Source organism: Sinocyclocheilus grahami, unplaced genomic scaffold, assembly GCF_001515645.1.
Source record: "Sinocyclocheilus grahami isolate Dianchi unplaced genomic scaffold, SAMN03320097.WGS_v1.1 scaffold262.1, whole genome shotgun sequence".
Classification (NCBI taxonomy): domain Eukaryota; kingdom Metazoa; phylum Chordata; class Actinopteri; order Cypriniformes; family Cyprinidae; genus Sinocyclocheilus; species Sinocyclocheilus grahami.
In genome coordinates this window covers 421118-437782 of record NW_015505441.1, presented here as the reverse complement: position 1 = coordinate 437782, position 16665 = coordinate 421118, and the positions used below count along the sequence as shown (strand labels likewise).

Below are 16665 nucleotides of genomic sequence, written 5' to 3'. Positions count from 1 at the left end.
ATCTAAAACTACGAGATGTTATTTATAAAAATGCGAATTAGTACGTTTTCAATTACATTAAAATTGTATTACAAGTCAAGTTGTATAAAAAAAATCACACACACACACACACTTCCAGTCAAGCTTTAATGATATATGAAGTTCACATAATAAGATAATAATATTCCCCTATAGAAACCCCTGCGTTGTATTTTATCCTAAAGTTACTGTAATTTTCCAAGTACAACATACGGTCTGTTTTACACGTGAACCTGTGCTGTTTGTCGGGGTGAGGGCTAAATATCTGAGGCTAGCGAAAGCTTGAGGAGGCGGAGTCTCTCCTCTAGTTCTCTCCGCTTGCTGCTCGAACAACACACAAGTTTGTGGAAAGATTTTAAAGTGAGGAGTTGAACGAGTCGCCATGAATTTGGTGACACAATGAATTTAAAACACACTGTTTTTTTATTTCAAGCCGACTGATCATATTGCTTTAATGTTAAAATGAGGACGACCCTTTTAAACGGACTACTCTTGCTTTTTGTCGGACTCGCACAAGGGGGTAAGTTGTTCACACTGCTCAAGTATGGCTGATGTAAAGCATGAAAGAAGTACATTTGTGTGTGTAACATTTAAGTTGGGGGATTCAGCAAAAGCATGTGGACGATTTAGGAGTTTCGCCAAACATCACGTTTCTATGTGGTTTTGTGCACTAGAGAACAGTATAGACAGCCTAACTGTTTCTTATGGCTGCTATCTCTGTAACGAAAATATAAGTTCTTGTCATTTTAGCGGTTTGTGCATTAGCTGACGTTAACATGTGCAAATGTACATGTTTAAAGTTGGCTTTTCAATATCCAAATCATGTTCATTGCCAGTGTTGCATGTGCCCCCCAAATCAAAAAATAAATACAATTAAAAAATGATGTGGCATTAGTTTATTGTGTATATAATATAACATTCATGATTGCACAGATTTGTGGCTCTCAGAGATTTCATATTCACTGCTTGCCAAATGTCAGGGCACAGAAAGCAGCCTTTTAGTTATTAATAACAACGAAATGCAGTGATTCACCAACATTAAAGCATGCACTATGAAATTTTGTTGGCCAGCATGTTTATTCAAGTGGTATTGTTTTTTTTTAAAAAACAAAAACTTGCAAAACAGGAGAAATTCATAAACTATCCAGCATTATTTAAAGAGTTAAATGTTTTATCAGCAAATCCCTGTAATTACATGAATATTTGAATATTAGTGTAATGTGCTAAATTGTGTTTTATTGTTGCATCAGTTGTTCAGTGTTGAGCTTCACAATAGCGACTCCACTGAATTATCAAGATGTCAGACGTGGTCTTATTTTGGAGCGCAGTGTCCAGACTTATAAAATCTCCAGGATGTCAGATATAGGACCTCTTTGTGTGATAAAAGAAACTAAAGATAGCATGGCATTCTTGTTTTCTCCTCTCTCACTGTCATTTCAGGTTTGACCACAAAGTTTGACATCAAAACATCATTTATATTTGTTGCAGATCAGTTGTACTTTTGATAAAATGTTTGGTTTTGATATTGCCCCTTTGCCTTTTGTTACACCAGTATGGGGAAGTATGATACATAATTAGGCTATTTTTTGTTTCCACAATTTTATAAGGCTACTTGCTTCACTGAAATTTGCATGGTGCCTTAAGCATTGTAAACAAAGGATTTAAAAACGAATAAATATTCATTAAAAGATCACATTTTATTTGTGCAGTTTGTATCACGAATAAGTAATGACACTTGCATAGTTTGACAGAATTATACTAAACATCAGTGTGCCATTTCAGTCCTAAAGTAGAAGTGTTCTGTGCCCATACAAATGAAGGGGTGTAAATACTATAGAGACACTTGTAGAGAGAGGTAGATGAGAGTGTAGAACACATTAGTGTAGATTAAAGGGTGATGTGCTGTGGCTGGGTTAGAAAACAGCTGCGTCCAGGCCTCCATCAATGGACAGCAGGGCTAAGACAATGTGGCTATGTCAGAGTCTTTTATGTTGAGAACAGGGTGCTGTCAGGGCAGAGCATGCCAGCACATGTACATGGGTATCACAGTGCTTCCCTGGCGCCATCCGGCTTGTCCTGTAAAGTATTGTTGTTTTTATTCATTCGGTCACTTTTATTTAATGTCTGTGTCAAAATCAAAATGTAACTTTTATGGGTAAGTTAACACAGAAATTATCAAATTGTCATCAGTTACTCACCGTCATGTTATTACAAACCTGTACTTTCTTTACACAAAATAAGATATTCTGAAGAGAATTTAAATGTTTTTTGTCCATACAATGAAAGTCAATGTGGTCCACAACAATGCTGGACCCCATTAACTTTCATGTATGGACCAAAAAAAACAAAAACAATTTCTATGTGTTTCACAGAAATAAGAAAACCATGCTGGTTTGGAATAAGAGTGCATAAATCCCTTTGAATGATAATAATGTCCTTTCTCATAAATCAATTAATTTATTACCAGTTAAAAAGTGTAATTAAAACGTTATATACTTAACAAACCATTTAATTCACAAAAATTCATTAACAAAAGGCAAAGAAATGAATGAGCATTCAGGACAAAAACCAAAAAACAAGCATCATGGGTGATATTCTCTTATGTGCAGCTTCATTCTATGGTGATGGATTTGTGCAGTTAAAAGGGTCAGAGACGTCTAGCCGTAACACACTGCACATTCGTTTCCGCACCTCCAGCCTGAGCGGCCTGCTTTTCCTGGCTGCAGGGCAGAATGATTTCCTGCTGCTGGAGATGAATGCTGGCAGACTGCAGGTGAGTCACGTGTTGCTATTTCACCCTCAGCAATGTTTAGATCTACCACAACAAAACTACATGTGAAAACATGTCAATTCCATTTAGGCTTGAAAAGAATCTGGTTAGGAAAAAAAAGTGATAATAAAGACTGACAAGCATTTTGTGTTGAGACAAAAACTCAACACATGGAGTATCACCATCCTCTTCAGATGAAATGGAGTGGTGAATTTTATTCTATGGTCTAGTTATGATACTGTCTGAGACTCTTCCGCCTCGGCACCTTTCTTTAAGGTATACATTACAAACCTGGTGATTGCACTGACTTAATGGCTGAAGAATGTGGGCTTAGATACTCCCACAACCCAGTTCAAAAACTTTGCATGAATTTCTGAAATGGATTTTTACATTTGACATAGGATTCCTTTTATGAAGTATATCTTTGGGCTACGACAGAACAGATTGTGCTGAACATTGAGGTCCGATTTGCTTGTAATTGAAAATATCTTTGAACTCTCACATTTATCTGAGGTCATTAAATTGTGATTTTCTATCCTTTGGCTGTGACCCTCTTTGAGTACATCACAGATTATAATTGCTTTCAGTTGAGAAAAGGCTAGAAAATATTCAGCAAGCCAGGTCAAGTTTTTCTTAGCTGTCTGATGTAAAGACAGTGACATTTTATGTTAAGAATAAAATGTATTGGCTGTAGACAGATGATATTTATTACACTTGTCTATTTTCAACATGGAAGAGAATTTCATGAATATAAAGTGCTAGTTTTCATACACATTTTCTTTGCAATTCAAATAATTTATTGCTGTTATTGCAGACATTTGTTAGTATAATTCCTGATGCTAAATGACCTACAAATATATCTCCTAGCTCCCTATTATATTTTTCTCCATTTGCACTGTATGAGAAAAATATGTTATAATTGCATTATAACAACAATATTTTGTTAAAAAAATTTAATAACAGGCATTTATATTGTCACTGTATTAAAGCCAAAGTGAATTATCTGGGAAATATTTACTTTATTTTATTTATATATATATATTTTATTTTATTCTATTAGACAGATGATATTTATTACACTTGTCTATTTTCAACATGGAAGAGAATTTCATGAATATAAAGTGCTAGTTTTCATACACATTTTCTTTGCAATTCAAATAATTTATTGCTGTTATTGCAGACATTTGTTAGTATAATTCCTGATGCTAAATTACCTACAAATATATCTCCTAGCTCCCCATTATATTTTTCTCCATTTGCACTGTATGAGAAAAATATGTTATAATTGCATTATAACAACAATATTTTGTTAAAAAAATTTAATACCAGGCATTTATATTGTCACTGTATTAAAGCCAAAGTGAATTATCTGGGAAATATTTACTTTATTTTATTTATATATATATATTTTATTTTATTCTATTTTATTAACTGTTTACTTTAATGTTGTATGTATTAAACTAGCATAAACAATGTTTTTCAATTTAGATATATTTGAAAAGTATTTGGACCCCAGTTATGTCTGGATAATTTATAAAAATATGTAAATCTGTGTATTTTTATGTATAGGATTGTGTAAGGAAAGTTTTATATATATATTTTTTTACATTGTTCCTGTCATTCACAGGTAAAGTTGGATCTGGGATCTGGAGAGCAGATCCTTCTCTCAGACAGTGGAACCCAGTTGAATGATCTGGCCTGGCACACTGCAGAGCTTTTCCATGACATTTACAATGTCACATTGACTGTGGACAACCACTCCAAGACGAGCCTGCGAATGCCAGGTCCAGAGAGAGAGCTGCACATCAATGGCGGCCTGTATGTTGGTGGTACTGGAGGATTGGATCAGGCCTATCTGTCCAGAGATCTCAATGGTTTCCGTGGTTGCCTCGATGAAGTAATATTTAATCAGCACAACCTCCTTTCATCGCTAAGGCCCTACTCAGGGTTCAAGAATGTCTATGAGGTTTCCCTAGGATGCAGCCCTCAGTTTTTTGCCAATGAAGATGACCCAATCAGTCTTTTTAGTTCACGGGCTTATATATCCCTTCCTCCTTGGACGGCACAACATGAGTGGGCTTTTGAATGCTCAATCCACACGTCAGCTGAAGAAGGGATCATCATGTACAACGCAGCTCGACAGGGAGATTTTGTCGCTCTAGAGATCCAGAAAGGTCTCCTTGTTGCAATGGTCGGTAAAGATGGAAGTAAAACAGAGCTACGTTCCCTCACCTTCATCAATGACAGCAAATGGCACAACGTTCAGCTCTTTTTCACACCAAAAAACCTCCAACTTACAGTAGATGGAGAAAGCGTAAAGTCCATCATTACCTCTAGATCAAAAAACTTTCATCTGAAAGGTTCCCTTTTCCTGGGGGGAATCGATGACAGCACACGTTCTGAGGTCAGAAAGGTTGGCCTTTCCTCGGTAGCAGGTAAACGTATTAAAGGTGGCTCCTTTAAAGGATGCTTCAGAGACATTAAAATAAATAATGTCAAAATGGGTCTCCCCAATGCTTTGGTAACCAAAGACATCTCTGTTGGTTGTGAACCTGAAAAGGAGCTGGATATAAGCACCACAGTGAGCCCAACAACCCTTTCCATAACCCTTGTTGAATCTGTCACTCCGCTGCCACCCACCGATGTAGCCACCCTAGCCAAAGGTCTTGTCAAGAAGTACGGACGCAATTTTTTACAGCTTAGGAACCTAGTTGTCCCAGAAGGTGGTCGGGGATCCTTGGAATCAAAGCATATTAAAGTAAACCTTGATTTCAAGAAGCTTGGCATCCGTCAGTCTCAGATCATCTTTAGGATTGAAGAGCAGCCGGTGCATGGTCAGCTTAGGCTTGATGTAGACCAGGAGCAGGCTGAGCATACATTCAGCATGCTGGATTTGTGGCACGGCAGAGTGATGTACATCCATGGGGGATCTGAAGACCCACAGGACTTCTTCATGTTCTCTGTGTTCTCCAGTAGCAGAAAGGACGTGCCAGGCTACCTAAAGGGACACAAGTTGTACCGGTTTAATGTCACTGTTACACCAACCAATGATGCCCCTGAGTTGAGTCTACCTGAGGGGAATCTGTTTACCCTTTTGGAAAACTCCAAGAAGAGGCTGACCACTGATGTACTGAAAGCCATTGACATTGACAGCAATAACACAGACCTAATTTACTCTGTGTTAGGGAACCTTAATGCTGATGCAGGGTATTTGGAGAATGAAGACAATCCAGGTACACCAGTTACTTCCTTCTCCCATTCAGCTCTTGTAGACGGTAAGATGTATTATGTCCACACGGGTGTGAGGAACTCTAGGATTGTGTTGAGAGTCAGCGATGGCGAGAAGGTGAGCAACACAGTGGTTCTTAGAATCATGGCTGTGGGACTTGAGTACAAAATCTCCAATAACACAGGACTGGAAGTGATCCAAGGAGAGATGTTTCTTTTAAGCACCAAACAACTGGCCATCTGGACCAATGCATTAAAGCAGGTAGTTGAAATTCGGTACGATGTAATTGAGCCACCAAGATTTGGTGAGCTTCAGAGGATGCACTCAAGTGGAGAATGGAAGATTACCAATTTGTTTTCCCAAAGAGTTCTTGAAAAGGAGCGTTTGAGGTACCTCAGCACCTACCAGTCTATCCAAACCAGTAATAGCACAGACCACTTCAAGTGTAAAGTAACTGTGGCCTCCAGAGCTACTGAAGAATTGGTGTTTACCATAATAGTAAAATGGATTGACTACACAATAAAGAAAAATAAACCTGTAGAGCTGGACAAAATTACGAGAGCTGTAATTGACTCAGAGCATCTGTATGTAGCAGCACACGGTGTAAATTTGTCTGAGGATGAGCTTCGTTTTAGAATGTTGACTTTACCAAAGTGGGGAATAATTGAAGTGAATAATGCCAAGCTGGATGTAAATTCCACATTTTGTCAAAAGGACATCACAGATCTGAAAGTCCAATACCAACTAATGGAAAGATCATACGAGGACACCAATGATGAATTTGTTTTCCACATATTCTCAAAGCATGCACATTCTGCTAGACACATTTTCAAAATCAATATTAAAGCAGATGTCAACAGCATTTTCATGACAAACAATGGGCTGTCACTTCTTGAAGGTGAAAGTAAACTCATCACAAAGGATGAATTGTTTGCTGAAACTCTAAGCACTAAAGAAATGTACTACACAATCACAAAGACACTGCACCATGGCAAGCTAATGCGAATCAACTTGTCCAACTCAACCAAAGACTTTGACAATATTATTTCCTTTACCAATCAAGACATTCTTGAGGAGCGTATTATGTATGTTCACGATGACAGTGAAACAACTCTTGATAGTTTTACCTTCATAGCCTCCACAAGTCCAGTAACAAAGCTTTCTTTAACAGATAAGGACATTGGCTCCAAGGAAGGCATGTTTAACATCTCAATACAGCTGGTTAATGATGAGAAACCCATCCGCATTGTAGACAAAGTTTTCCATGTAGTCAGAAATGGACAGAGGTTACTTACACTTGATGACCTGTGCTACCATGACGCAGATTCAGACTTCAGTGATGGGCAGCTTCTCTACACCCGGCGTGGGATCCCAATGGGGGACTTGGCTCTTGCAAATGACACTTCACAAAAGCTGTACCAGTTTCGACAAGAAGACTTGGAACAGAAACGAGTGCTGTTCATTCACCATGGGATGACCTTGGGGCGTTTTGTTCTCTTTGTGTCAGATGGCAAGCACTATGTGTCCTCTCTGTTGGATATTAGCGCACAGGATGCTTATTTAAAAACTGGCAACAACACAGGCCTGTTGGTTCAGAAAGGGCAAATCAAAACCCTTACTAATGCTAACTTTAGTGTAGAGACAAACCTTGACATCCGAAATGACAATGAAATATTATTCACAATCCAGGAGGCTCCGAAACATGGTAGGCTGTATTTAAAAGACAGCAAAATTGAGTCATTCACTCAGCATGACCTGAGGAATGGCTTCTTGTCTTATCATCATGACAACAGTAAGAATCTGGCTGACGTTTTTACACTCCTGGTGAAAGCAAAGGACATTCGGCTTGATGTTAAAATACATGTGAAGGTGTACCTGGAAAGCCATCAGAGGCCACCCGTAGTTCTTCATAACAAAACCTTGCTGGTGGAGGAGGGAAAACCAGTTAAGATCGAGAGCAATAAACTCAAGGTAAATATTATCTTTTATTTAGCTACCTTTAGCATTATTTTACTCCATCAAGGGATTTGTTGGGGAAACTACTTTGAGACTGTCATTTACCAAACTACAAGCTTATCATTATTTGAAGTAGTTAAACATCATAACCATCTGAAGAACCATTTGAACAAACTGATTCATTAGATAGAACGATTCACTTTTTATTTTCTTAAGAATACGACTTTCCCGTACTACGTTTGGGACCATTTAGGATGAACCGATTAACCTGAATGAACCTGACTTTCTGACACCACGAGAGAAGCTAAATTCAGACTAGCATACTTAAATACTATGATAATGTTATTCCCAAATTAAGCCAGAGAAGCCATTTCACTGCTACTTGTTGGAAAAAAGTAGCTTGTTACTAGAAAAAAAATCCACTGAAAATGAAAATGGAGTTAAGTTTGTAGCATCCCTACTTTTAGTTAGTTGCTCCTCAACACTGAATGCAAGATTCAAAAATAAAATAGGGCCTACTATTTCTGTTTCTTTTCAGGTGACTCATGAGGCTAGTTCAGCTTCAGAAATAACCTTTACTGTCAAAGTTGCTCCATCTTATGGATATTTACGCTGTTTTATTGAGAACTGTCATTTACCAAACTACAAGCTTATCATTATTTGAAGTAGTTAAACATCATAACCATCTGAAGAACCATTTGAACAAACTGATTCATTAGATAGAACGATTCACTTTTTATTTTTATTTTCTTAAGAATACGACTTTCCCGTACTACGTTTGGGACCATTTAGGATGAACCGATTAACCTGAATGAACCTGACTTTCTGACACCACGAGAGAAGCTAAATTCAGACTAGCATACTTAAATACTATGATAATGTTATTCCCAAATTAAGCCAGAGAAGCCATTTCACTGCTACTTGTTGGAAAAAAGTAGCTTGTTACTAGAAAAAGCAAAAAAATCCACTGAAAATGAAAATGGAGTTAAGTTTGTAGCATCCCTACTTTTAGTTAGTTGCTCCTCAACACTGAATGCAAGATTCAAAAATAAAATAGGGCCTACTATTTCTGTTTCTTTTCAGGTGACTCATGAGGCTAGTTCAGCTTCAGAAATAACCTTTACTGTCAAAGTTGCTCCATCTTATGGATATTTACGCTGTTTTATTGAGGGTAAAGATCAGTACCAAGGAACACAAGAGGACCCATTAGTGACCTTTTCCCAGCGGGATGTTAATGCTGGCAACATTCAGTATGTACAGGTGGCACCTGGCCAAGAGAGGGATTCATTCACTCTGGCGGCCAGCAATGGAGTCGCAGAGGTCAATGACATCATCATGTCTGTGGATATCATCCCACGCCTCATACCCATTGAGGTGTCCAATATCACTCTGAAGGAAGGGGCATCTAAAGCTCTCACAGAGGACGTTATCAGAGTAACAAACCCACATTTCTCAGGCCTCAATTTTGTGTACTACGTGTCAGAGGGTCCTCTGCATGGCCGCATTGAGAATTCACGTTTCAGAGGGATTCCTACAACCTACTTTACAAGGAAGCAGGTAACGTTTTCCCAATTTAAAAAAAAATTATTAAAAAAAAAATGGAATATGGAAAGGCATGAGCAATCACTCAAATAGTTAGGTGTACTTTGTTTTGTATTTTATTTCTATATAAGATTTTTTTAATGTATGTTTATATAGATATTTATATTTTGTTGTTCTTACTTGGCAGGTGGAACAGGAGTTTATTTATTATGTCCATGACAACACAGAGACCTCAGAGGACCACTTCACTATCACAGCAAATGACACAGACCTGCGAAAACACAGTGCACCATGGACTGTGTATGTCCAGATCACAGCCGTCAATGACGAGCCTCCAGCCATTACAGCCAACAGGGTTCTCAGGGTGAGATTACTATATATAAACTTCTTCTCTGATCTGTGCAACAGTTTGTCATGTTTAACCACTAGATGTCAGTGTTGTGCATTAAATCACAGCACACCACTGTTCCTCCTATGTTTGCTGTCCTTTTTAGTTGAAAATAGGTTTGAGTGCAACAGTGGCATGGAATAATTAGTTTGTCATGCAGTTTGGACATGGTATACTTCATCCAACGGATTCAGTTCTGAAACATAAATCAAATTATGAAAGCTGTAAAGATTGAGTTTTAACTTTTAATAATGATGTGTCTAAGTTAGTAAACTGTATTTGTACCAAATATATTATTTTAAAAAATGCTGTTTATTATTTTTTATTTGTTTCATTAATTTATTTCTTGCAACATTTTTATGTAAAGTAAGTAACGTGATATCACATAAAAATGTTTTCTGAAGTTGCAGTGCATTGTAAACTAAATTCCTGGAGATTATAATGATTGCTCTCTTTTACTTCTCAGGGCCGATGGCAGGAGGCTTCAACTTCCAAGTAAACGATGGTGTGAACTTTGCTCCCAGGCAGATATTCAGTATTACAGCTCGTGCCCTGGTTCTTAATCTAGAGAAGGCTGGACCTCTTAAGGTGTTTCCAGGTAATGCTGATTAACATGAGGAGAACTTCAGCAGTAACCTGGTATATTCTGCAACACACAGATTACCTATAAGGAAATATTAGATGTTATCAAAAATCATTGTAGAGACAGCATTTTAGATCTCTGTCCAAAAAAAGTCTTCATTTTGTATGCAATCTTAGTTTGCATAAGTTTCAGAAAACATTGTGCTTTCCATCTCTTTTTATGGAGTTAAATAGCATGTCATGTTACAGCAGTGAGGTCAGCATCTGGCTGCCTCGCATGCCAAGTCAGAGCACCAGATTGACGCCTCCTTTCCGCTCTGTCTCCATCCACTCACTAAGTCTCTGTCTGAACATCAAGTGTTTCATGGTTTCTTAATCTTAGAGCAAGCGATCCATGTAATAACAAAACGACTTTAACTGTCGGGCTATACTATAAAAAGCTCAGTGGAGAGCATTTGAACACTGAACGAGTCACTCTAAAAAGTCCCTAAAGTTATTAGACTACAGTCATTTTCTTAATTTTAGAAACACTTAGTCACATGTCACATTTAAAACCAGAGTTAGAAAAATGGCTTTGTCTGGGAAAACAACAGCTGCTGCATCTGATTTCAATTTTATAAATGGCTCTAGAAACACTAAACTAAAAGATAGCATCTGAAAAAGTTTTTATCTGTTACGTTTAATAACAGATAAACAAACTGAATTTATTTGTGCCTGGAGTCCCATTATTCTTATTTCCCCTTTCCATCTAATGTTACTTTTTTAGTTTATTTGATTGCTTTATTTCTAATTCATTTTTAACATGGGTAGGAACCTGGAACACTATTAAACAAATAAGTGATAAGAAATCAACAGAAAGTTTGACCATTATTCTGTTGCTTTGTGTCCATGTGTTTAACAAATGCTTCCTGTCAAGCTATTCTTGTGGCCTTTGTGCTGAGAGAGTCGCCAGGGCCTCTTTCAAGTAGATAGACACAACAGAAAACTCTGAATACAGAAACTATGACCTTCAGTTAAGGTCATGAAAGAAATCGGTAGATTATTTTAGCAAAATCCTTCCTGGCATATAGCTTGAAGTTCTTCGAGTTCAGTCACTCTAATGTGCTTCAACCTAAAAGTGATCTGAAACAGGATCTTGAAATGCTTGCCTACCCTCAATCTTTGACCGTGTTTACACGTTTGAAGCAAATATAGCTTGCCAATTTGTTTGTGGTTGTAATTTATGGTTCAGATGCACTTCTATTAAACCTCACCGCAAAAAAAGCTTAACATTCACATTTCAAAGCACATGAGCTACTATACACCAGACAATGTTGTTTTGTTTATAGTCTGTACCAGACCTTTGTGTTCTTTTGTCAGTTTTCAGGACTATTCTTATGGTGTGTTTTTTTCTAGGTTTCTTATCCTTGATTTCAAACAACATTCTTCAGGCCGTTACCAATGATGATACCGGCCTCTCAAACAGAACCATTTATTTTACTGTGATCAATCCCCCAAAATTTGGAAAACTAGTCAGTTTGAAGGCAGATAAGACCACGACTGATATTTTATCCTTCACACAACAAATGGTGAGTGTTGCCAACTTCTTTTTCCCAAGTCAGTGCCATGCATATCAGAGTGCAGGGTAATGAATTATGAATTTATTTTAACTATGAGCATAATCAGAGAGCCTGTCATGTTTGCAAGCTAAATGTAACATGTCCTAGTTAGCCAGCACAAATGGCTGCTAATGCGGAATTGCTGCTAATGATCATTCAAACATAGGATGACACAATGTTGATATGCAGAAAGAGAGTAATACTAAGAATGAAATGTTACATTTCAGGAAATATATTTTTACAGTCATGTTTTACACTTTTTTGGGGGATTTGGGGGGCATGTGTTGTTTTTTTCAGTGTTTTGTTTTATTTCATGTTTTATATTTTAGTAACTCATGTAACTTGAATCATCACAGGTGGATGAGGGTGAAGTAGCATATCATCAAATTCATGGGACGTCTTTAGGATGGGCGGCGCTAGACAAGTTCATATTTACTGTGTCCTCTCCACCTGCTACGCTTGATCCCCAGACGTTTGAAATTGACATTTCATACGAAAATATTGGACCTGAACAAAGTTCCGTGCTCCTCAAAAATAAAGGTACAGTATGAAAAATGTACAAAACAATTTGTATTATCTAGTTTACAGTCAAGTAATGTTGTATTAAAAAAATGCAATAAAATAATAATATTGTGAAATATTATTCAGTTGTAATATTTCACAATATTACAGTTTTATTGTATTTTTCACAACTGTTTTCTGTTGTAATATGTTTTTTAATGATATTTATTCTTTTATTCCAAAGTTGAATCTTCAGCTGTCATTACTCCAGTTTTCAGTGTCACATGGTCCTTAAGAAGTCATTCTAATATGCCAGTTTGAATCGCAAGAAACATTTCTTAAATATTTTGTGGAAACCATGATACATTTTTTTTCAAGATTTTGAACATTTGCATATGTAGCTGTGAATTGAATATGTATTTTCATTATGATCAGTGTTCGAACTATACCGTGGACGGATGGGAGAGCCCACTTGTTTGTTTTTTTTATAACGGGGGGGTTCGTGCGCTTTCGCTTACCTCAAAAGAGGGCTTACAATGTCTTACAAAGATACATGACAGCTACAAGTGTATGCACTACTTGCTTTATGCAAGCACTATATAGGATAAATCACTATACAGGATTTACCCTATTATACTTTATCGACACAAATTGATAGGTGAAACAACAAACAGCCACCCACAAATAGTCTATATACAAAGGATCAGGCTGTCTTTGAGTTCACATGAACAACGGTTAACGTAAAGTTACTCGTCGTAAGGCTACAGAAGAATACCATAATTCCCCCGTTCAGTTAGACCTAAGACATCGAGAGTCACGCAGACCTATAACAACCCAGCCACAACACATAATTGCAAATAACATGCCTTACTTACCTTAACACAGAATCGACCACAGAGTCCAACGTTTATATTTTTTCTACGAATCTTTGAGTTAACATGTACTAAACATGAGTGGAATTTGCACCGCAGCGCCCCCACACCTTGATGCTCATGACAAGAATAGCATGTATAGTTATTTTTATTGAAGTGAATTAGGTTTAAATCGCCGTCATGCATGAATGAATGATATTTTTGCAATTTTACACATAATAATCCACGATGATCACATTACACAAAACTGAAATTGCACGTCAAAATAACACATTGTCAATATTTTTTGAGACCCCCCAAAATTCCACAAATCACGTTTTCAGGGGAGCCCATGTCTTATTAAGGGGAGCCGAGCTCCCCCCTAGCTCCCCCGTAGTTCGCACCCTGATTATGATTAATGTTGAATGGACATGTGAAAGCTTTAAAATGTTAAGAATTTAAAAGGTAATATTGTAAAAATAGCCAAATATACTTTAAATCTGTCATTCTGACTGAAGTGTCATGGCTTTTGTCAAATAAAATGTATCACATTGTTTTTTTTTATTTATATCCAGGTGTGACGGTAACTGAAGGAGATAAAGTTCTAATTGGCAAATCGATGCTGGATGCATCCAATCTCATGACGAAACAACCTGAATCCAAGCGCAGCTCTTATGAGGTTTGGTACCAGGTCACATCTCTTCCAAAGCATGGCGTCATCATCATTGGGGAACGAAATCTTACAAAAGAAAAGCCCAATTTCTCTCAGTTCATCCTTAATAAGTATGGAATCACATACCATCACGACAACTCCGAGACCACCCATGACCGTTTTGACTTTGATGTGTATCTGAACCTAAAGAGCAAACCACCAACCCGCCCCCTAGATTCTGTTGTGTCAGAATCATTCAACATTACTATAATCCCCATAAATGATCACCCACCTGTTTTGAAGACCAAAGCTCCCAGCCTCAAAGTCATTCAGGGAGACTCCGTGGCTATCGGACCCAACCACTTAAGTGTGGTTGACCTGGACAACCCACCAAGTGAAATCCAGTACACAGTGATTAGCAAACCTAACAATGGTTTCCTAGCCATTACAAAGCGCATGAACGAGTCGGTGGACTCCTTCTCCCAGGCTCAAATCAATAATGGAGAGGTGTTCTTCATCCACGATGGCAGTCCATCATCTGGAGCATTCTACTTCAGCGTCACCGACGGCCATCATCGACCGTTATATAAACTCTTCAATCTGGAAGTGGTAGAGATCACTGTTTCACTGGCTAACAACACAGAGGTGCTACTGGACCAGGGACACACTTCTGTAACTCTCAGACGGTCACACCTGGCCGCAGTGACCAATGGTAAAAACACTACAGTGCACTATAAAATCACAGTACCACCAAGGTACGGTAAACTCTTAATAGACAATGAAGACGTCACAGTTTTCAATCAAGATGATCTCCAGAAGGAAAATCTGAGGTACCACATGGTCAGCCTTGAGTCGTCCCATGATAACTTTGAGTTTGCGGCTTTCACAACAGAAGCGAATCTAACTGACCAAGTAGTTAACATCACGGTGAAACCCCTCATTAAGTACGCAGAAGGGGTAACATTTGCTAACGGAGTTCGAATTAAGCTGAAGTCACATTTGCTGAATGTGTCCGAACTTGCTTTGTTGAGTGGTAGTGACCCGTTGTTTGAAATTACCTCACCTCCGGAGAACGGCAGGATTGTCCGGGCAATTGGCATCAAGGGAAAGAAAGTCGAATCTGTGGGGTCTTTCACTTTAAGTGAACTACAGCAGGAGAAACTGGCCATTGAGTTGAAGGCGAACCTGACAGGTGTCCGTGAAGTAAATGATTCTTTCAGATTCGTTCTTAAAGCCAACAACGTCCAACCTGCCAATGGGATTTTCACTTTCAGCATCGTAGCTCATGTTCCCACTCTGGAGATGTCAACAGTGATCCCAGTGACCACAATCAGACCTGGTTTTCATAACCAAACTGCTGCAATGAGCTTGTTTCCATCTTCAACATCTTCACCTGTGCAGCCGACACAACGGGTGACCAAATCTGGGTCAAGATTCAAAGGTCGCAACCGTTGGGATAATTCAAACAGCATTGACATGGGTACTACTAACCTAAAACCAACCCATGGGGTGGAGGAGATTTATCCCATAAATAATACCCCAGTAAAAGTAGAGTCGGTTTCCCAGACGGGCTCTTCCTCAAACTCAATGATCATCCTTTTGCCTCTTCTTGCTCTTCTGCTGCTGGTCATCATTGTGGTCGTGTTGGTGCTGCTCTTAAGACGGAACTGGAAGAAGAAACCAAAGCCTTTAAAGAGTACGTCAGGTGCTCCTGCTCAACCGGACAACCCATCCCATCAGGACCAGCCACAGTGGCCTGCAAGTGTCCCCGTCGTAACCGTCACTCCTCTTACTCCAATAAACGCTGGAAGTTCAGCCATAACCAGACTGCAAAGCAGAAGTGAGAACTCGCCATATGGCACCTCTGTGTCTCTGTGCTCTTTTGGAGACCTGGAGCCTGACGTTTCACAGCTTTGCAGGACCACCAACCCCACTCTGCGAAACAATCAGTACTGGGTATAACCTTTGATCTTCAGATTCATCACTGTTCTCTCTGAAACTCTGACTGAAATGTGATTGAAACACTACATTCAAGTTCTGAAGTCTCAATGAACTGCGTTTTGTTTGATGTTTTGCAAAAGTTGTACGTGATCAATATTTTCCCATTAACCCAAAAACTAGAAGAAAATCATACAGCTGAAGATTTGGGCATTGCTTGCCAATTATGAAATGCTAGGAAGTTCACTAAATGATACAATCGCATTTTTAAAGTCACAGTGTATTGGAAGTAGCGACAGATCTTTTCTGTGGTTATTTTGACAAACATCCACGTGAAACAGATTATCGAATGTAGGCCAGGGACTTGGTTCTATGCATTGGTTGTTGAGTGGATGGTGGCAGATCTGAATGCATACTTGCAGTTGAATATAAGAAGGGGGCGGGTTTAAGTGGTCTAAATGATTGAAAAAAGAAAACAGCATATGTCACCAGAGAGAAGTCTGTCGTTTCACCAGATGATTGAGTTTTGACATTTTGATTAAAAATTATATGCTCAAAAAAAATTTAAATAAATAAATAAATATATATATATATATATATATATATATATATATATATATATATATATATATATATATAT

At 38.1% G+C, this 16665-nt stretch overlaps 1 protein-coding gene across 1 annotated transcript; it reads left to right on the top strand.

The window, feature by feature from the left end:
- The first annotated feature begins 346 nt into the window (after positions 1–346).
- On the top strand, positions 347–16531 carry LOC107599179 (chondroitin sulfate proteoglycan 4-like). Its single transcript, XM_016290695.1, is given in 9 exon segments — positions 347–538; positions 2628–2791; positions 4416–7988; positions 9057–9530; positions 9703–9946; positions 10271–10501; positions 11881–12053; positions 12440–12623; positions 14011–16531. Coding segments are annotated over 9 exon segments (7140 nt in total). The 5' UTR covers positions 347–480; the 3' UTR covers positions 16050–16531.
- The last annotated feature ends 134 nt before the right edge of the window (positions 16532–16665 follow it).